Below are 22847 nucleotides of genomic sequence, written 5' to 3'. Positions count from 1 at the left end.
CTGTTTGAATTCTTTGCATTTATCTTGTGAATCATGTTTGCACACTTAACTTATAGTTGGTTAGTGTCAATTAAGCACAGGATTGTCACTAGAAACATGGTGTTTTTTGTATTAACTAGTTTTGAATTTCAGACTCAATGGGTACCTATACATGTTCTAATTAGAACACATTGGATCACGGAGTCTGCTAGAGCGTTTTAATCAGAAAGCTCCAGCATGTCTCAACATCACATTTGTTCAGCCTCCCACGTTTCAAAACAGTAGTGGGGGCATTTTAAAACTCGAATAAGCTTTAGTTAAAAGCACCCCTGTGACCATTTTGAAACATGGGGATGCAGTGTTTGAATTAGAGGAGCTGTCTGGGAGCAGCTCTGATTAAAATGCAAGCCCCCCCCCCCCAACACTTATAGACACCCAGTGAGATGCTGAATACACCAGATGCTGTGTGTGTTTTAATTAGAGTGGCTCCCAAGGGGTCATTTAGGGATGATCCTGCCTCAGGCAGGGGGTTGAACTATCAAAATCATCCCATAAAAACCATAATCTAAACTCTGTATAAGACTACTGTCAACTCTGATACAACACAGATCTAACACCCCAACCTGCTGCAGGTAAGGCGGAGGAACCATGGCAGACTTAAATTTGATGCTGAGTGTGCATCATTTTTCACTATAATGATGACCTTGATTCACTCTCTTGCATTTACTAAATGTGAAAGATGGATTCATATGGTGCAGCACTAACTTTCTGCTGACCTCAGCCCATTTAACACGGTACTGCAAGGGCAAGGCTGTACATTTAATTCAGTTACCCAAACCACCCCTGGGTTCTGCCCAAGCAGGGATCTCCTTAATGGCCAGGTTAAGGGCTAAAGAGCTAATCTACAAAAAGAAGCCAAGAAATGAATTGATTCTTCACTCTATCTGTCCCGCTGACTCCCATCCCTAGGTGTAACTGCCCCTGGGCTGCTCTAGGGTTTTGGAAAGGGGGTGATGGTGTGACACATCAGCTGTAGCACAACACACTTGCCCTCCAGCTGAAGAAAAACTAGCTGCTTTACTAAGAGGCTAGGCCTCTACTGTTTAGTTTAAGATGGAAGCAAACCAGATACAACTATAAGAATGTGCCTGTGTTTGCGCAGTTGTGCATAAAGGTTTACAAACAGTCAAGCGGGCAAAAAATATAGCAGTCCTGGAGTCCCTGTAGCTGAAGGGAGATCTCTTTTTGAGATTCATGACACAAGATCTAGCCTTGCTGCCTCATCAGCGCCTCCAAAGCTCCTGTCACTTGTGTCCGCAGGCGATGCCGCAGCCGGTTCCTTCCTGCCGTTCCCAGTCCCTGTCTCAAAGGCCATCTTTACGCGGAGGTTGCTAGTAATGAATGTGGCTCGCCCGGGGGTTAGCATGCCGGCGGAAATGTACGTTTAATAATGACAGCGTAAAACGACGGCTCGCGTCAAGCACAGCGCCCTGAGTAAGGGGCAAAAGCCTGTTCACGCCCGGCCGCGGCGGAAGTGCGGGGCAGGGGAGGCGCGCGCGGGGTGCCCGGCGGAGCGGCCGCAGGGGCCCCTCAGCTCGCCGTCCGGCAGCGGCAGCCGCAGCCGCCCCGGCCCGGCCCTGCCCTGCCCGCCGGCGCCGCCCCCGGCCGCGACGACTGGAGGCGCGGGCTGGAGACTCCGCTCGGCTGCGCGTCGCCCGGGGCTGAGGAGGCTCCGGCTGCCCCGCTCCTCGCCGGCTCCCGGCCGCGCCGCAGGTACGGGCCGGCCCGCGCGGGGGCTGCGGGACCGGACGGGCCGGGGCGCCCGCCCGCCGCCCGGGTCCGAGCTGCTCGGCTGGGTCGGAAGCCTCCCCATTCCTGTTGTTGCTTTTTGTAGCGCTTTTTACATGCTCCGGGACGGGTAGCCTTTTCCCCTGCCATGCGTTTGCCCTGACCGCCTGCTCAGCCTGCCAGGACATGGCAGAGGGAGATTTGAAGCGACCCATCTCGGTTTTCTTGGTGCCTAAGCGGCGGATCCTTGCCGCGGTTTCACTTGGCTGTGCAGTGTAGGGGAGCAGCAGAGGCATCAGCGCTGGCTTTTTGCAGGCTCAGAAAGCTTTGAGTTCAAGCTCCTTATTTAGAAGATTATCCTTTCACAGACTTTTATTTTGGTAAGCTTAAATGCTGCAGATTTTTAATGGGGGAGACCTTCCTGTTCTCTCCCTCCCCCCCAGGTCTTTTTTATTACTAGATGTAGCCTGCTCTTCACAATGGAAAACTTGAAACTGGGCTCAGTCTGACTTTTGGAGCAGAGTTCAGTGTGTGGTGGGTTATAAGATACCCTTGAAGTTGAAGCCTGCACTAGGATCCGGGAGGCTAGAATCGTGTGCCTGTCTCGGTCTCTACCACAGGTGCCCCGTATGACCTTGTGCAAATTGCTTAATCTCACTGCCTTTGTCTTCTTATCTGCAGAATACCTGCGTCACAGGAGTACTATGAGGCTTAGCCGTATGTTGGTAAAATGTGTTGCCTTCCTGCAAAGGATCCTGTTGTTGGTTTAGGGGGAAAACCAAATACTGAAAATTGTCCTTGGAGTTCAAGTGTCAGGAAGAGTTGGAGAATGGTCCCTTGAATCATTGCTGCGAGTAAGTTAAAGCAGCCTGAAGTGCAGCGTGTGGTTGAGGAAAGGAGGACTGTGAATGGATCATACAAGTAACTCCTATTAATTTTTATTAAATAATCAATACAGAACAAGAAAAACAATCCACAAGATGCTGCTATGCATAGGAATATCTTGATGTGAAAGTGCAGACTCTGCAAGTGCTAGATATAGACGTATAGATATCAGAGACTATAAAAGCTGAGGAATGTAGCAAAATAACATAGCTCTGAAATGGATTGGGGTGTTGTGGATCATGACTTTCAAAAGCGTGTTGTGTAGGTGTGCATTGTGTGTGCATGGGTGGGGTTTTTGTTTGTTTTTTTTCTCCCCAGATGCTTTCTTTGCCTTTCTAGAGGAACTTGACTGTTCAGAAAGTACTGTAACATGGCTATTGGACAAATTGACTAATTGAAGTTTGGCACCCAAAGCCATTAATGAATTTTGAAAAAATGAGTTGCTGCCTTTATCTGATTTAAAAAGAAAGCCGAACAAATTATTTATGCTCTTGTATCCAGTTGGCCCCGTAGGAAGCAGCTTGCCATTGTCTATCCTGTTGCCAGTTACTGGCTGTAGTATTTGTGTTGATGTTGAACATTGCTATTTTACTGGCTGGCTCTCTCATCTGGTTTTTAAATAAGACACCATACTTTGCCTCTTAGTTGTATGGTGACTGGTATTTTGCATGCGCGTGTGTGTATATAACCATATGGACCTTATGGGGACAGGACCTAAATTTGGGATCCTTGGAAAATAATTTAAGAATTCATATGGATCCTAAATAAGTAGAAACTGGAGGCCTGACTTGCTGAGATAGGGAACTTGTTGAAGACCTTGGTGCTTTCAAGTCATGCTGAATAAGGGAGATGTGTATAGCATTCAGCATGTTTAGTTTAAATCAGGGGTTCTTAACCTTTTTTGTGCCATGGACCCCTTTGGCAGTCTGGTGAAGCCTATGGACCCCTTCTCAGAATAATGAGCATCTGTAGACAGGAAGACTGCAATCACATGCGATCTAGTGGCGGGTCTAATAACTACCATAATTTCAAAGTAGTGATGAGCGTAAATGATATTTTGAGATATCTGCAACAACTGTAATGTGATATGAAAATATTTGTGATTTCTGTTGGTGACAAAGTTACAGGTACTGCTAATACTACTGTAGTTTGTTGCCTACATTCATAATTGAAGGAAATGCTAAATTTCAGTTGGATGGGAAAAAAATTACATCTTTATTTTCACTAACCTCTAAATTCATGGACCCCCTGAAATCTATCCACAGACCCCTTGGGGGTCCATGGACCCCAGGTTAAGAACCCCTGGTTTAAATTAAAAAGCCTCTCTTAGTTGAATTTTCAGCCAAGTAAGCCTTTTTGGGAATTGTGTAATATATATACTGTCAAGATGCCATCTATTTAAAAAGTAAAAAGAAATGCATCTCTTTGTCATACCTATAATTTATGGATGAGTAGTGGCTGCATAGTGTGAATGCTTATATCTTTATCTTGAGGACTTGTGTAATGACATGAGCAGTTTGTGCATTTCTATGGGATAATGACATCTGCCTTCAATTAAAAGCAACTATCATCATCCTGTTCTGTGGTCCAGCCCATTTTTGGCTAGATGTGGTAAGACTGCAGTTCATTACTGCACCCCCAGGGGGCAGAACAGTAGCTGTACAGTTTTCATTTCCAAATGGAAGATTTTCAAGACACTTGGATTATCAACCTTTTTCCCCCCAGATATTCCCCCCAGATATTTACAATGTGGATTAACCATCTGGAGAAGCTCCCTGCAGGTTGAAATTAAGCATTTACTGACTCCTTCAGCCCCCCTCTCCCCCTTTCTTTTTTCTCTCTTTTTTTTTTCACTTGATCTAAAATGATGAAAGGGCTGTTGTTTGAACTCCTGAGGTATTTGCTGCTTCCATTTGAGGACTATGTAGTCTGGGACAAAACAGTGTAAGTTTACAAGTTTAGTGTATTGAGCTTTGCTTTCTCTTTCATTTTTTAATTAAGAAAGGACAGACCTAATGTCTGAGCATGAAATCCAGTGAATTGCAGTTCCAAACGTAATTTCAGCCAGTGGTTCAGGAACGTATATGATCATAGGGATGTGATTACTCATATGCTCACAGTTTAAGTGCTTTGTTAAATTGGAGACCTTTAAAGAAGCTTTGCCGTTGATATCACATGAATCATGTTAGTACAGGCGCATCAGTATATTCAGATGGGATTAGATCTACACATAGCTTTACACTTACTAGCACTATGACTGAAAGAGCCTTAGGGGTCATGATCGACCACAAGATGAACATGAGCCACCAATGTGATGCCACAGTCAGGAACGCAAATAAAACTCTGGCTTGCCATCTACTGATGCATCTCAAGCAAAGCCCAAGAAGTCATCTTCCTGCTTTACTCAGCCTTGGTGAGGCTGGAGCTGGAGTACTGCATCCGGTTCTGGACTCTACACTTTAGAAAGGATGTGGAGAAACTTGAGAGAGTCCAGAGGAGAGCCATGCACATGGTAAGGGGTCAAGACAGCAGACCTTATGAGGAGAGACTGAGAGGCATGGGATTCTTCAGCCTGAAGAAGTGAAGGCTCAGGGGTGACTTGGTGGCAGCCTATTCTAATATTATAAAAGCCTTATTCTGTCCATAATGCTTTATTTGTGCTCTGACTGGCTGACTGAAACAGCTGATCAGAGTGTGAATAAGTGTTTGAACAGGAGGTGGTGGGTCAGCAGAGCACCACCACGATGGTGAGGACACCAGGGGCAAAGGGCCTCACCCTGCTCCCTGCAGGTGGTGACAGGGGGGCAAGGCCAGCTGTGGGCGAAGCCAGCTGAGGCCAGGAACAAGATTATCATTTTCTATAACAGTCTTTATTGTCAATGTAATTCTTCCTTCTCACCACAAAACCAGAAATATTAAATCTTAAATGAGACGATCAGCTTTTGTTATCTTGAAGTTGAATGTTGGCTTTCAAATTATTTTGGAATTGTTCACAGTATCATAGTGCTTAGGGTCAGAAGGGACCTAAACAGATCATCAGGTGTGACCCGCCTTTCCCCTGCCCTGGGCAGGAAGGCTGCCAGGGTCATATCACCTAGCCAAGTATCTGTCCAGCCTCCTCTTGAAGATCCCCAAGGTAAGAAAGAGTACCACTTCACTTGGGAGCCCATTCCAGAGCCTGGCAGCAAGATCATTTGCTAAGGGAATATTAGAGATATGAAATATGTTAATGAAATCTAAGAAATAAATATGGAGATGGTCAGCTGAGACCTGTTACTAACATACAAAGTATAAAGGCATTTTATAGGTGGCAATGCATGCACCTTTTGGCCCTCTAAGGACAAGTCATGATAGCTACAGTACTTGGAACATAGAAAAGTCTGAAATATTTTAAATCTCTGGGGTTATCTTGTGAATTATGCTTGCCCATCTAACTGTTAACATTGTGTGGCACCCCACAGAACGCCTGAAAGGATCTAAAGCAGGGGAGGGCAAAATGGCAGATCCAGCCAGCAGCCAGACTTTATTTCCCAGCAGTCCCTGCCTCCATGGCTGGGGCTAGGCTCCATGGAGACCCTAGCCACAGATGTGCTGTGATATCAAGGCTGGTGCCATGGAGACCAGCTCCAGCCCACGGGCAGGGCAGGGGGCTGCTCCAGAGCTGCTGAAACCTTGCAGCAGGGGTAGCTTGGTCAGGACCAGGGTAGAGCCATGATCTGCAGCCTGCATGTTCTGGGCAGGGACGTGTGGGTGGGAGATCACAGCTCTGCCTCAGCTTCTTGTAGGGGTGACATCCTAGTTTGGAGCAGGGGCACAGCTGTGATCTGCAGCCATCCCTGCCTGGAGTGTGCAGGCTGCAGACTACAGCTCTGCCCTGGCTTCTTGCAGCAGTGACAGCAAGGATCCAGAGCCAGGGTAAAGCTGCTGTTTGCTACTTGCACATCCCTACCCAGAGTGTGCAGGTTACAGATCACGGTTCTGCTCTGCCCCCACCACAAGATCCCAGCAGCTCTGGAGCAGCCTCCTGCCTTGCCTTGCTGTGTACCCTGCCAGCAGGCTGGGGCTGGTCTCCATGGCAACCCTAGCCTTGCACTATCACAGCAGCTGTGGCTGGGGTCTCCATGGAGACTGGCCTCAGCCATGTGGGCAGGGGCTGCAGGGAACTGGAGTCCACTGCTGGCCAGGTAGACTCTAGCCCATGGGCCAGATTTTGCCCACCCATGATCTCCAGGGTGCCCCAGCGTGGCTGAGAATCCTTGCCCTAGCAGTAAGGGCAATTACAAAAGCCTCTGCCTACTGTTCAAACACTGTACATGTTATGTGTGGTTCATCAACAGGACGAGAGCCGTTTTGCTTATTGAGGAAATGGAAACTTTGGGCTGCTTATCAGAACTCTGATACTACTGGGCTTCAGTTACTTTTGCTAAGCCTGTCTGCCTGAGCGTCCAAGTTAGTGGCAGCTGTTTTGCTGGAGCTCTTGGTTTAGTAGGGAAATACAAACTTGGCATCCATGTCAGAAGTATTTCAATCTCCTGCTCCTATCTGCACTTGAAGGAATTTGGCTTCTCTGGTGCCTGTGACCAATGTCAATTAAATACAGATAGATGTGTATTGGAGGGAATTGGATGACCACTATAAAGATGGTGTTTTTCCCCCATTAGCTTTTTGGGCTTGATTCAAGAAACTACCATAGGAGCTGCGTGAACATTTCAAAAATAATTTAGCATGTCACTTACCTGGTTTTACTTAAAGGGCCAGAGTTCTCAGCAGATGTGAAGTGCTGTAAGCCCATTGACATCAGGTGGAAAGACAGTTACGTAAAACATCTGCCAAGTGTGTGTATGTGTGTATGCCCGCATGCACACACTCCTTTGGGTGGTTCCCAAAGCAGCTGCCCTATTACTGCTGTTGGCTAATGACTTCGTTCTTCAGTTGCAGCGGGACAAGTCTGTGCTCTGGTGTCGAAGGTCCCGTGTTGTGTGGTGTTCCATGGACACGCACACAACCCATTTGTACAACAAGGTGATTCAGTCAAAGTGCTCAACAACTTTTAACCTCTTTCCTTTGACAACACTTCTCTAATATTCCCTTAGCAAGTGATTTTGAATTTTTGTGAAAACATCCTTTCTACTTGTTACAGAAATTAGGCTCATGCTGCTTGCTATGAAACCAGTCCCATTGTGCAAAAGGCCACTGTGTATTGGAAGGGTAACAGAAGCAGTTTCTGACCTATGTGAACTTGGAACAGAGACAAAGTGGATATTTTCACTTCTTGTTCCATTTTCCCAATTCAAATTGTACAAGAGAGCTCTAGTTGCCCAATTATACTATTATTCAAAAGTTAATTGTATTACTCAATCTCTTTATCAGGAGTAGGTGCATATATGCACCACATTTTACTTTGGTTTCACAAAAAGGTTTGTATTTTAGATAGAATGCATATGAGGAGTAAATCTTCTCATATGAAGTAGGAAAATGATTCAGAGTATCAAACTGAATCCAGATACATGTTTAAAAAAATCTGTCTGGTGTTAGAAACAGCCAGATATCATGCATTGCTCGATTGTGTGGAAACATAGTCATTGACATGAGGATCAGATTTAAAATGTCTCTGTTACAAATATGATCCTTCTTCCATATATGTCATTGCAGTAGTGATCTTGTGTGTGATTTTTGCTGTTATACTACTGATTGAAATGTTGGTGGCCGAGGAGCTGTCTGCAGCATACATACTAGTCCCTGAATGTGGCTAGAGCTTTAATTTCTGCTTTGTAGCACCTGAAATACTGCTTTGTGTTACTAAAACATGAATTTTGGGGTGGGGATGGGAGCTCATTTTGTGCAGAGCTGTGGAGCAGCTGTCTGCTCCATTAACTATTTAAGACTTCATTTAGAGAAGGAGAAGCTCCTCTCTGAAGCTGTCCAGTGAAGAATGATCTTTGTATTTTTCAAGCCCCACTATCAAAGTAACAGGTGGCCAGTGTGTAATGGCACTGAAAGGATATCCTTCTGGGGCAACAAATAAACATAAATAGGCTGAGGAAAGTTTGTTTTTCTCAGCCAGGGTAAAACTTAGACAATGTTTAATGTTTGAAAACAACAGGGCTAGCACAGTGGAAGGAAATCCTGGCCTGCCTTGTGGCGGAAGGTAGGCGTGAAGGTGCCGTGCATACATCCCTACAGCTGATCTAAAATGCAGCTGTTTGACAAAAAAGCTCCAAAATATCTGGACTCACTCCAGCTTGTGCACAGGAATGTTAGACAAAGTAAAGGTAGTGGCTGGATTTCCAAAGGCTGTCTTTCCTCTGTAACTAGGAGAGGAAGCTTCTGGGAGCAGCAGAGGGTCTCATGAAGCCTGGGATCCATGACACTCAGCTGCGTTCTTCGGTGCTCCCTGATCGAGTCTTTCAGTGTAAAGGAGCCATCCAGTGGCCCTGTGTTTCCAGCGAATGCGGAATCTGTAGCCTGTGTGAAGCCAGCATAAATGGCTCTTTTCCTAATGCAAGCTGAGGGAGTATGTTGGGAGGTGGCAGTAGGAAAAACCATGGAATATGAGACTGTGTCCCTTTAGGAGAAGTTTCAGTGCTGATCTTAATTTGGACCAGGACCTAGCCAAATCTTCTCTGCAGAAGAGGTTCAAAGGTCTTTTGCTTTTATGTTGAATATAACTCCAGCTTGGGCCGTGACAGTCCTGACTTTGATAACCATCTTCCCCAGCATTGCCTAGGATAAAATGTGGTGGTACCATAAGCATCCTGCTGCACTGACTAAAGAATATATATTTTTTGTTTGAAGAAGGATGTCAGTGTGTGTGATATAACAACCACATTGAAAGCAGAAGGTCTCTAGTATGGCTCTTTGCTGTGGTCAGTCATTTGTTGCACAACTCTACTTCCTCAAAAGAGTCAAAGCAATATAGGAGCCAAAACCAACAGTATCCAGTATGGCTTGATTTTTGGAAAGGCTGTTTTAGCTTTATTAGGCATGAGACATGGCTTTCTTTGCCTCTAAAGTGAAAGATAGGTGCAAAATAATGCTATAGAAGTAGTACCGGGGAGAACTTTGTGTTTTGTTCATTTTGGGGATCACTCTGGTAAACCTCTGGCAGGCTAGGAATCAGGAGCAAGAGTGATTTAGATGTGTGGTCTTGTACAGAAGTCAGGAGTTTAATGGAATAATGAGTTAAAATATAGATACTGTGACCTTGTTACTCTTTAACTGCCCAACATCGTCCTTCCTAAGCCTAGTGCAGAGGGGTAGTAGCATGTGATTCATGGGATTTTTGAGGAGTCAAGTCCAGGGTACAAAAACTTCTGCTATGTACAATTTTCTCAACTTCTGTTCTGAAGAAGCATGTGTCAGCCCTTGAGGGAAGGGACTGTGTCTTGATTGGTGTTTGTTCAGTATTTAGAGCCTTAGGACATGGTCGTCACATAAATATTTAATAAAGGGAATGATTCTGTTTTCATATGTCACTCCTGATTTGAATGAAGTTATTCCTGCTTGATGGAAATATGAATAGCACCAGGATTGAATTATAATGTGGGATCCAGTATATAGCACCAGCTTCAAATGATATAATATCATGTCCATGCAGTAGGGAAGTAATGCAGAAATGCCTGTGTATGGTACTTCACTGAGGGTAACCAAAAACTAGCTTTGTTCCTGAAAGTGTGTTCTGCATTGAGCCATAAAAATCCCCAAGAATTTTCCTACCCTCAGTAGTGGAAGGAAATGACTTTGATTAAAAAGCCCCAAAATGGACTTTGTCACTAAGACTGCCCTTACTATATGTCCTAGATGTTTTTTCTAAGTTAATGGTTTAGGTGTGTTTTTTCAATGGGTCACAACTTGGAAACATCTTGTTTAATGGTTGCATGCAGGGTTGATTAACACTTAGAGTTGGCAGCCTGGTGTCTGCCATTGGAGAAATCCTTCTGGAAACAAAATGGTTTCTTTTCTGCCATCTGAGGCAAGTGCAGGGATGGTTGTGTGTTGGGGAAGCAATGTTTTATGTGCATCAGTCTCACAGGGCTCTCAGTGTGTTATGTGAGTGGTGGGTACTGAAGCGTTGAGGCTTGATAGATTCTCACGTCCTGTAACTGATGTATTCTGAGACTCCTAGAGTATCCTGGAGTAAGATCCTGACATACATCCTGCAAAGCAATGCCTTATGTAATTTGGAGTGGCTGAATGGATACAGATGCAATACGTGTGACTTTTAACCTGCTAGGGAGAAATGGCTGTTAACTTGTGATTTCATTTGGACTTGAGTTCATGATGTCTTTGGAAGCATTGCTTGTGGCACTGAAACGCTCAGAAGAGGGCTTTTTTTTAAATGCAGGGTAAAAATGTTTCAGAAAATGGCGTAGAAGGAAGAAGCTGAGAAGTCCTGTGATTCCCCAGGGCAGCAGTGCATGAGGCTGGGGTAGCAGGTGCTGCTGGCAGTGGTAGCTGGGCCAGCAGTGTGAGAGGTTATTCTTTCTCTCTCTCTCTCCCTGCCAAATCCGCACCCAGGGCTGGTGTCCCAATCAGCTCCATCTCTCCCCTTCACCCCACCAGTTGTACTACTGAATGATTGGCTGCAGTGTCTTATTTTCATAGGTGTAGGCAGGGTCTTGGAATGACTTCATTTTGTGAATAAATTAGCACTTAAAAGTCTCAAAATTATTAATCCTGCAAATCCACTTTCAACCACTGTCGTTGTTTTTTCTAGGGCTTGGTTTAAGGAAACATGACTCAATTCACAGGGCTCTCCAATATTTTTTGCAGGTGTTGTATGTACAAGTATGTGGTCTTTAACAGCTGCAGGCCCAATGCTTCAAACATTTGTTTCTCATAAGCATGCCCATTGGCTTCAGTGTTGTCTTTTACCACCTTCTAGTAAGAAAGAGACAGTCTTTGCTACAAGGGTATCTGTACTACTCTGATGTACAGGAATAATAAAAGCAAAAACACTCCCCCATTTGCACAAGTATTGCCTAAGCTCAGACAGCTTCAGGCAAACTCCAGTGCAGAGGAGTGTGCTGTGATGTAGTTGTGGGCAGGAGGGCCCTGTAAGGCAGGAGCGTCACACATACAGAGCTTAGAAAAGGAGCAGCTGCAGGCTTGATCTGGAGGTGGTTGTCTGGTCCCCTGGGCTGGATTCAGTTTGCCATCTCATTTGATTTGACACTCCTTGTTTAAGTGGTCTGAGGGAGTTTAATATGGCCCTGTTGCCCTTCTGAATAGCTGTGACAGCCCAGCCTAGCCTGCTGAATGCGTAAGTACATGTGGCGTCCTGAGCTACATGCTCAGTTATGTTGGGGGCTGCACCAGTTCCCAACTTGCCCATGACCCCAGGGGCACAAAGCTAGCTTAATGCCACCATTGAACTGTTCCCTCTGTCTCTCTCTCTCTCTCTGTCCCTGGGCTGTGTTCGCATGTACTGTACACCTTAGAGACGAACATGCAATCGCACCTTTGTGTTTGAAGAGTGGCAGTTTAAATTTGCTTTATAAATCAATTGAATAAGCACATCGTATGCGAATACATTGCACAGTGCTGGTAAAACAAATACTCTATAGTAGCAAGGTCATTTAGAAAAACTTGAGATTTTATTCTACTCTAGTAAATGTGAAGGGAAAGTATTTTTGTTTGAAAATAGAACTCTGAACCTTTTTACTAGCAGTACCAATATCTCACCAAAAGAACATTGTTAGCAAAGGGATCATATAATTGGAGGTGCCCAAGGAATTGCTTTCCCAAAACCTCTCTGTGAACTCGGCAAGGATAACACCTATACAATCTCGTAATAGAAATGAGCTTCACAACATCATCAAAGCAAAGGGCAAAGAAAGTGTGGGCTTCATTAAAGAGAAGGAAATATGACTTGGCTGCTGGGTGAGACACCTGTGAATACAGGGATACGGATTTATCAGTGCATATGAGGACTACTTGAAATTTTCAATAATGACATTTAAATGCAGTAAAAGACTAAGATCAACCTAAGTTTATTTACATTATGTAATGGACATGAACGTTTTTCCTTAAACAATCAGAGCTGTCTGAAATTGGGTACGTGTATGGGGAAACTAAAACTTGCTTAGTGTAGCCAGCTGGTATAAAATGGGGGTTCTGTTACCCTGTTAATCCCTAGCACCTCATGAAGTGATGTTTGTTTGCTTTTTTTAAAGGAAGAGTTTTAAAGAAAGTAAGCTTCAAAATCCTCCTGTGAGGTAGGGCTGTGTGAAACAGCACCGTTTTGTTTCAGCTTCCATTTTGCTGTTTCGAAGGGACAGTGTTTTCTTTCATCACGTCGTTTAGTTTCGAAGTACTGTTCCACTTCGTTTAATCCAGACTGTTTTGCTGTTTCGATGCGTTTCAACGTTTTGCCCATAGGCTATCATGGGGAATCATGAAAATGCCTAAAACTCTGTCATTTGTTGCCTAATTTGGATGGAAATTGCAGGGATGGTAGCCCATCCATCCTGAGGACGTGAAGCCTGGCAAGTTTCAAGGAGATAGGTGCAGAAGTTTCTGGGAAACTGCACCTCAAACTGTTTAAAACAAAACTCATGGCACTGGCCGGCAACTGCAGCCCCCTCTCATCCAGTGCACAGATCCGGGGTGGGGATGCTGCGGGGCTGTGCCGGATTCCTCCCAGGGGTGCAGGCCCCTGAATCTGTGTGCCGGATGACATGAGGCTGCTGCTGCTGCCTGGGCTTGGTGCTGGGCATAGCTTGAGCTCAGCGCCACGGAGGCTGTTGCTGCTGTTGTCCCCAGGCAGCAGTGGCAGTCTCCTGTCATCCTGTGTGCAGATGTGGGGGCCTATGCCCCTGGGAGGGCTGTGGGATTGTGCCAGACTCTTCCCGGGGGGCGCGGACCCCCAGATCTGTGCAGGATGACAGCAGGCTGCCACTGCCAGCTGGAACCGGCACTGAAGCCGAGTAAGCCCAGCCTTGAAACGTTTTGAAATGTGCCCTCGTTTCATTTTGAAACTGTTTTGAAGCCTTTTGTTTCATTTTGATCTCTCTGTTTTGAGCTAAAAACGTGTTGAAACAGCTTCATACTAAACACCTGGTGAAATGTCGCACAACCCTAGTAACTATTACAGCTACATTGCACGTTCAGTATAAACTAAAGGCCAAGAAACGTTAAGTAATTTTGCAAGGTCATAGCAAGTTAGTGACAGAGAATGAGTTCTACGTACAGGCTGGCTTTATAGTCTCCTGCCCTGACCTGTAGATTGGCACCATCTTTTATCCCTAGCAACTTAAAAGCAATAGATAGTGGGTTAGAAAGTTGACCTGTATGGCCACGAGTAAACAACTCCACCACTCTGTGCATCAGTTTCCCAGCCTGTAAATCCTCCATAGCAAAGCACTTTGTCGCCAGATGAAAATTTATGTGGTTATTTCTCTCTTGCTCCCCCCACTTCCCCCAATCTTCCTTCTTTCAGGTTTCCTTCTCATTTCAAAACTATATCCTTCTCTTCAGATCATGTGCGCAACGTGCCTAAATTGGCTTTTACTGTAAGATCCATGTCAGTCAGTTGTTTGCTATGATGTATTTTGGGGAGTGGGGGGTGAAGAGAGAAAAGAGCAGAACCTGAAATTTCTGCTCTTGGTCACCAGGGCTTATTCTTTTTTGCGCTGGGTTATTAAGATTTAGAATTCTGAAGATGTTCAGTTATTGCTGAGGGGGGTATGAAGATGCCCATATCTGGGTTTTTTTGTTTTTTTTTCCTCCTTCCTCCACAGTCCTTGTGACTAATTTATCAGTATTGTAAAATAATAATAAGATATATATATTTGCATTCTCAGTGAATAGTACTGGTAAGGAGTTTTTTTCCAGCTATCATTTATAGTAATGTTTTGTATATCTGATGCAAGGAGCTGTCTGCTTCCTTGGCTGTTGTGAAGATCCCAGGCTGGGATACAGTGAAACAACCAACTCATCTTAATTTCCAAGTCTTGAAAGGGGGAAACAAAGGTCAACATTTTTAATATTTGTATTTGGGTCAGAGCAGAAGGTTCTCTCGTACTAGAAGTGGCACATGAGGAAATAAGTGTGGATCTCATCATGGAACATCTTGTCATGTTTTATGTGCAGCTACAAAACCTTTTGAATTTTTCTTTAGTCACCTTCCGCTAAATTAATGGCAAAGCTCTTGTTGAGCCAACAGCATGGGCTGATCTTTGAGCAACTGAGCTCATATTAGTGAAAAATAATGCTGTGTGCAGGATTGTAGTCCTTCCTAGTACTGTGGTTAGCTGTTGTTGAAATGTAAACTCCTAGGATGTCTGGAAATGTACCATGAGTCCTGATTGCTTTTTCCTTTAGACCAATACAGCTGCACCCTAGATACCTATTTACTTATGGTAATTTCAGCTCTTAGTTACTATCCAACTGTGTGTGGATTTCTTGTGATTTATGGAACAGGAGGTAAGTGAATTGACAACCTTGAGTATTGACTTTTCTGCAGCTTATATGGAGAATAGGGCAACAGAAGAAGAAATAATAGGTCCGTTTATGTTATTATCCTTGTCAGCAGATGAGTTCATCTACTTCTCTGTTGAGAGCTCAGAGGAAAAGTGAAGTCATTATTTGCTCTTTAACCATGGAAGCAGTAGGGTACAAGCATCCAACATTGCACTCTGTTACATTTGAGAGACACTAAAATGTGGGACATGGTAGCATGGTCAATTTTTGGCCGTTCCGTAGAGACTGTCAGTTACGTGGACGCGTTTTATAATAGGGACAGTAGTCCTCTGTGAGCTAGTACATGACAATTGTACTGGGTTTGGATAATAAATACAGTGACGTCCCCAACCTATTACCAACCCGTACACCATCTGCTTACTCCAGTATTGTTTATCTGTCAGAAGTAATAATATTGTAACTCAGCAGGTGGTGGTGATCGGAAGGCCACCATTGTTTTTAGCTTGCATCCTAAACCAGTGATTCCCAAAATAGCAGTTCCTGCTATAAGTGAGGTTGTAAACCCTGTGGAGGGCCTGATGTCTCCTTGCCTGCAATTACCCTGTGTGTCTCTGATTAACTGTGCCTCAGTTAATCCGGAGTACCTGTGTGTTCCTGTGTCCATAATTATTCATGTGAAATGAAAAGCTAACCTTGGACAATTTTAGACCTGTTTTAGGGATAAATTGTCTTGGTTTACCCCTCTCTGGCTACAAAGAGAACTCACCTTTGTTCTGGGAAAAACTATTTTGTCTTAGGGCAAAGTGCGGTTGTTCAGATGTCTGTCTGTCCCAGGACAAACCCTAAAAAGTTTCATGGGATAAGAAGTGCTAACAGTTTGTCTTGGGATATTGGGAAGCGTGTTTGAACAGTTGTTCTGGGATTGTGTCATTGAGTCAATGACAGAAAAGCAGTACATTCAGCCACTCACTAAACCCCGATAAGGAAGGTGATGTATGTATGGCTAATCCCATTTTTGTTTTGGGACAAGCACAGGCACAATTTGTGCCAGGACAAATGTGATGGCTATTCTGAGCTTCTGGATAAAGTCAAGCCCAGGGACAGTTTCTGTGTAGCAGCTGAAGCTAGGCAAGTCCTGTCCCCTGTTAACTGCAGGTGCACAAGCAATTGTAACTGGATGTATGGGGCTCGTGAAATTATTCATGAGGGGGGTTTTAACCAAAAAGTTTAGGTAACAGCTCTCCTAAGGTCTGACTGATCAATAAAGTAGCATAGCTGCCAGTGGCTCTGGTTTCCTTCTGTCGTTGAGCTAAATGGTGAAGCTCAGAAGAGCGAATCTGCTACAAGACATTTTGTCATAAGCTTCTTTGCTGTTGTCTGTTCTTCCTTAGGGGATGTAAGAGGTGTGTGGGGAACATCTAATTAAACAAGGTCATAATAAGAAATCAACTTAAGATCAGTAATTTTATCCTGGCTTTGAAAATGCTCAGGAGGCAAACACTTTAGCTAGATGAATAAACAGCTTCATTCATCAGAGTATCAGTGTTTTTGCGTATTAAGAATAGTTGCCGTGTCGTAGAGTTTCCTCCTATTGTTACAGCTCTTCCTTGAGCAGTGGAAATGTTTTGAGTGGTTTAAATTTAATCATTTACTGTAGTGACTAGACATAAATCTGTTCTTAGGTAAACATTTTAGAGCTGCTTAATGTGAACCTTAGAGCTTTACTCTCACGCCTGTCAAGCTATCAGTAATCAGGACCCAAAATATTGGTTGCAGAAATGCATTTAGATCTTTTATTTGATATTGATATTCATTCAAGGCCTATTGGCCTGCTCTACCACCTCCCTTTCCAGCTATCGCTGTGTTTCCCCATCCTGCACACTTTCTGTTCCTGATTGCAAATAAAACTCTGAATCGCTGTTACCTGTTCAAAAAAAGCCATCAGTTTAGTTGAAGGGCAAAGCTGCAGCTAAGAGGCAAATGCACAAACCAGAATGCCCTGAATTCCTTAAGGGGAGCTGATGGCAATTCCCATTGCACTACATTAACCATACCTACTACTGGATTCCTGCTCACCAATGACTCTCTTATAATCACAAATTACTTTTCTTTTTTGTTAGACTAGAGGGCTATTCATATGAAAATGGAATCCTTGCCACTTAGAGTCATCTACTTTGGCTGTTTATTCCCCATCTAAAGCCCTAATCCTCTTTGTCTCACAATATTTATGGTATGGCCAAGCAGATTATGAAGCCACAAATGGAGGATTATGTTCTCCAACATCCAGCCTGAGGCTGCAGTCAGACTAAGTCTTATACAGTCCATCCTTGGCTATTTTGGATAATTATCTTCTAATAAAAAGTTGCTGGGATAATTGAAACTGCTGGGAGTTACTGTATTAAACTGAAGAGTTGAGATGCAATAGTCTATTAATTAAAGCTTATTATGCAATACTAGACATTAAGTCAGGTTAACAAAATGCTGTTTTGGTAGCTGAAGTTCAGATAATGGAGGGTGCACCAGTAAGCAGGGGCTGACCTGCCTGCCATTTGCAATGACTCTTCCAAGTAAAGAAGTCAGGCAGCTACATTTTGTGGTGTTGGGGTTTTACTGAATGTGGCACTCTTCCCTCTGATTCAGAGGCACAGCAAGCTCTTTCAGTGCTTGGGGCAGAGTCGGGTGGCATGTGTGGGTGGGAATATGCTGACTACTGAAGACTAAGTTGTATTGAGGGAAGGGCAAGCTCTTACCTGTCCACCTCTGCACTGGAGGCAGGTGCTGGTGCTGTATCAGCATGGGCTGCCTTCAGCAGCCATGTGAGGGGAGTCTCTGGGCATCTCGTTGGCTCTGCCCTCCACTTACATATGCTATTGGGCACAGGGCTGTGCCTTCTGGGTAAAGACTCCCTGGAAGGGTGTGGGGGGAGTGAGTGCCATTCCAGTGGACCTTAATTCCCCTTCTGTGCCCCCAGGTGCACTGTTAAGTGCAGGGCTGTGCCTGCCCTTTGCCTTCTATGGTAAAGCAGCTGCACCTGCATTGGCAGCATAGACTCCCAGGGAGGGAGGGGATACATTTTGGCACCCCCTTAGAGTTGGCACCCATGGCTGGTACTTGTTTTCCCTTACCTCCCCCCCCATCCCTGTCTGCCCCTCCAATTATGCTACTGCCCAGACTCTGAACCAGTACCCCGGTATATAGCAAGCAGCTCCATGCTCTGCTTGTGTTTCCAAATGAGCTCTTTGAGGAGCTGTAAATATACATGCTCAGGGGGTTAATGGGAGTATGAGAACCTTTGCAGGTGCTTTTCTACAGGGCTACTGTCAGGCAGGGGGCGTCAAGCTGATTTTGTCCCATGGGCTGGATAAATGGTGCAGTGCAGGGCACACTGGGACCTCCCTGCTCCCCACCCTGGATCCAGTGCATACAGCATACTGCTCCCACTAGGGCTGGTCCAAAATCCCTTGTGAAAACCAAAGGGGAGATGCAGGGGGCGTGCCACATGCGGTACAGATCCCAGACCAGCTAGGACAGGTGATGTGAGGCATGTCTCTGGCTCTGCGTGTAGGGCTGTTCGGACAATGTGTGGGTCAATTAAGGCCCCGAGCAGCACTGGGGGCCAGAGGGTGGTGTTCCCTGGGGTGGATCCAACTTGCCAGCCATCTTTGGCATCCCTACTGTAAGGTGCTTGCTGTTCTGCTCTGTTGTACAGCTGAGGTAGTACACCTTGCTGGGAAGGCTGGGGCTGTCTGCTATTTAGCAGACCTCGTGGATCCATGGATTAGAAATTCCCACATAAATTTCAGTTAATCTTCTAGTATGTAAACTATGATGGGGTTGTCACCTGGAGGTATGTGTACCCACGGGGATACTTTGTGTCTACTCCTCACCACACTGCTAACTTTTCTCTGCTTTAGCAAAGCTGCAAAAAAATGCTGAGGAAAATATAATTGGATTCACATCTCTAGTAACTGCAAAAAGCATAATAACCTCTTAATTTAAAAAAGTCTGTGATCTGTTATGTTTCTTGATGATTATCTTGATATATGAAAGGAGGAGGACGCATTAAGCTATCTCCCTTTTATGGAAGGGTATCTTTGCTTGGGACTTCCAGGCTTTCTACCCCTTGTGCTTGTTGAGAAAGGTATTAGTTTCTTACTTGAGGGGTTTTACTTGGTGTGACACTTCATCCTTCGTTCTAGGTGAACAATGTTTTTCAAATAGAAGGAATTAAGTCTGTGTGGAGGAGGGTCATGTTTTATTTTATCTGTTGTTTCTGCAGGGTGTAACCTGAGTCCTTAATCCCAGTGCTTGTGTTGAGCCCAAGTTGGCAGGCTAGTACTGGATAAAGCTTGAGTTTGGCCAATTTGTACGCGGCTGCGATCATTTTTTCAGTACAGACACTGGCTAGACCTTTTTGGGGACCTATTTGGGCACTGCCAGTCTTCCAGTACCTTCCCACATTTTCCATTTGTACCCAAAAAGAATGGCAGTCTCCCATAGTTCATTGAGAAGTTAGTCTGAGTTGGCTCAGTTTGTTGCAATAAAAAGCGGCAGAACCCATAAGTTTGTGCAACACATAGGTAAATACAGTGCCATATGATAGCTTATATTGGTGTTAGAATATGTAGTCACTGCAAACTAATTTAAGAAAGAAGCAGATAAAGAGCTAAGATAAAGTTCCTGTTTTTATGCAACTGCACCTGGATGTAATGGCAAACTGGGGCAAGAAGCACTAGAAAATAGTGCACAACCTGCTTTCTAAGCTCCAGTTTAACACATTTTGCTACAACTGAAAGCTCATTGGAGGGCCCTGCTTGTTGTACCATCTGAAAAGCTGCTCTTAGCCTTCAGAACCAGATGCTGTAGCATCTGGATTATACACCAAGATACCAACCTTTTCTTGCTTGGCTAGGGCCGGTCCAATAGCCCCTGATGTTGCTAGCAGTTGCTGAATCTTACTAGGACAAGAATGCAAATGCAGCTCCCAGGAACAGAGCAGAGGTGCTGCTGATGTCTGCTTGGCAAATTACCTAAACGTTTACATCTCTTCTGTGCTTCTGTACTTTGTCTGACCGATCTTGGTTATCTGAAGCCAAGATTCCCCTCACCTTCTAAACATTTATAAAATCAGGATATGCTGGAACAGGCTAAACTTTGTGTAGGGCTGGCAGGCTATACAGTAGCATCTCATGCTGGAGCTGAAGCCTTCTATATTTTTAACAGCCCAAGCATTCTTGTTTTTTCCCTTTTTTTGGCTTCTGCGCTTTCACCCAAACACTTAACCGAGGATGGACCGGGGCCAGATAAGCAGGAGTTTCATTCTAAACTTTCTTCAAGGTTAACTGGACAGATTTCACACTCTCATGTGAGATTGGATTTAGAATATAGAAACCTGGGCATGGAGGGAAGTTTAATTAATTGTTTCTGTTTTCTCTCTTCCTCTTCTTTTCTCTTTCCTTATTTGGAAATAATTTTGGACTTGATAATTATCCTTCCCAGACACCAACAATGTGCTAAGAATATTGGGAAAAGGCTGGGTACCTTCACCCACTTGAATATGTGCAAGGTGTTGGGGACTTGTACTTCATGTAGTTTTTCATTTCTTGTGTAGATCCTGTGCTTTCAGTAATTTAATTTTGTTTTGTGTAACTGTTAAACATTTTTTTGTTTCAGTTTATTCTACATCCAGTAAATTTGTGACATGCCTGCCCAATTAAATATCAGCTGGTGTCTTTGCCTTTTTAAAGAAAATCAAGACAATGAAGCTAGTTCATAATATCATTAAGTAACCCACAGGTAACTTGCCTTTTGATAACAAACTTTCAGACAACAGAAAAATGTGAAAGCTGTTTATAGCTACCGGGATGAGATGACTGGAATGAGAAATGTTCTTTATTCATTATTAGTAGTTACGTGAATTTTTCCTTTGTATGACAGGATTACCTAAGAGACATAGAAAGAGCTAGAGAGCATAGTGCCCTTGGTACCTGACCTCCAGATTCTCAGCTGCTGCATGTTGTTGCTTGCTTCAATGGGGTGTTTTTATTATCAAAACTGCCCTTACAATTACCTTTATAGTACTCCAGTCCCCAGAGAAGCACAGAGATGTAAATGATTCTGCAGCTTTAGTTTTGCAAAGGTGTGTGTTTTGTGGACCAGACTTGCTTTCCCTGGCCTGTGAGTTTGTCACATTCTTTAATGTCACTTTAAAAATACAAAGTGCAACATGTACAGTATGTATAATTTAGCTTTAACTATTATGAAAACTGTAGTTAAAATAACAACTCTGTGCTTTTGCTTTAGTGCCAATTTTTACATGCTTGCAATTTAGAAAAATTCTTTTGTGCTGAAGTTTGTTATGATCCACCCAGGTCCAGAATGACTTTTTAAATAAAGATTTTTTGAGTGCATTTCATTAAACTGCAAAGGGAGAAGAACTGGAGGAAGGGGAGCCTTTTCTTTAAAAGCAAACTTGAGCATGCTTTTTCATTTACATATTTCCAGAACAGTTGATCATGGGTACTGCTGCAAATCACTTGCATTCAAAGTCTTTACAGTTAGTATCCTTCTCTGCACCTCCCCTCCTTCTCCCACAACACACATACATCACTTATTTCCTCAGTTCTACAGGGGAATCCAGATGGGGCTGAAGTGCCATGCAGAGCCATCATGGACCTAAAATAAATTGGTATAGGATGGCTCTTAGAGCATTCTGGGTATGGGGTAAATGCGTATATGGATCCATGGATTAGAAATTCCCGCATAAATTTCAGTTAATCTTCTAGTATGTAAACTATGACGGGTTGTCACCTGGGGGTATGTGTACCCCCAGGGGTACTTGGGAAGGCCCTGAGCTATGATAATGGCTGTGTCTCTTTGTTCCAGGAAGTACAATGAACTCAAAGCTGAAATAGATGCCTTTTGTTTCGGAATGTCAACAGATAGTGCCCTTCTCTCTTGATCTAGTAAGCAGAATAATCCAGAGAGTCAATGAATTATAGCGAAATAGGGCTGGAAGGGACTTCCCCCCAGAGGTTATCTGGTCCTAGGAAACTTGGGAAATGCCAAGATTGATGTATTTGCCCAGCCTTGCGTGAATTTCCTGCATAAATTTTAAAATGAGTAACTCTTGTTTTCCACTCCTTTTTCTTTATTTTAACATTCAAAGTTAATGAAGGGAGAAATAAAACTCTGCTAATGAAAATCAAACTGGAAAAATGCTTGGAACCACGGAGAATGAAGGGTGGGGAAAAAAGCTGAAAGAACAAAGTTCATTAAAGGGTAGAGCAAGTTAACTGTTCGTTTGAAGTAGAAAGGTAGGGAAGTGAGGGAACGTGACTTTATTTTATTTGAAATCCTCTCACTCGCTCTTTCCCACCCTCTCCAACATTTGCAAATTGCTTGTTTTAAATGAGGCTTCAGGGCATGATTTGCATCATGCCTTAAGGTTGTGAGTTGTACTGTAATCCTGTTAATACTGTTCTTTCAGATGCTAGAATTATCAGGCAGCAGGGTCTGAACACAATACCATATCTTGGTACAGTGTCTGTAAAAAGCTGTATAACTGAGAAGCTGCTTCATGTAATACAAACTGTTTGTACTCACTTCCAGTAATCCCCTGTGTTGTCTCTGCTCAAATGGCACTGTCAACTGAGATTAGAGAGGAGAGCACCTCCCACTTTGAATCTGTTTGCTGGGATTTATACCAGTAGGAAGTGGGGGGTGGGGGTGTTTTTTTTCTTCACATAGCTAAGATTTGGTTATTTAACCAC

The 22847-nt window shown here is 44.0% G+C and overlaps 1 protein-coding gene across 1 annotated transcript in view; it reads left to right on the top strand.

Moving 5' to 3' along the window:
- Positions 1-1302: 1302 nt before the first annotated feature.
- Positions 1303-22847, top strand: part of ARHGAP40 (Rho GTPase activating protein 40) — a 69303-nt gene continuing 47758 nt past the window's right edge. The window contains exons 1-2 of the mRNA XM_090064082.1: positions 1303-1366; positions 1479-1752. Coding sequence (XP_089920208.1) covers positions 1303-1366; positions 1479-1752 — 338 coding nt within the window. The remainder of the gene's footprint in view (positions 1367-1478; positions 1753-22847) is intronic.

The sequence above is a fragment of the Crocodylus siamensis genome, chromosome 10 (assembly GCF_052110815.1).
Source record: "Crocodylus siamensis isolate JL-2025a chromosome 10, ASM5211081v1, whole genome shotgun sequence".
NCBI classification, from domain to species: Eukaryota; Metazoa; Chordata; order Crocodylia; family Crocodylidae; genus Crocodylus; species Crocodylus siamensis.
The sequence above is the reverse complement of the archived record's forward strand: the minus strand, read 5'-3'. Positions and strand labels throughout refer to the sequence as shown.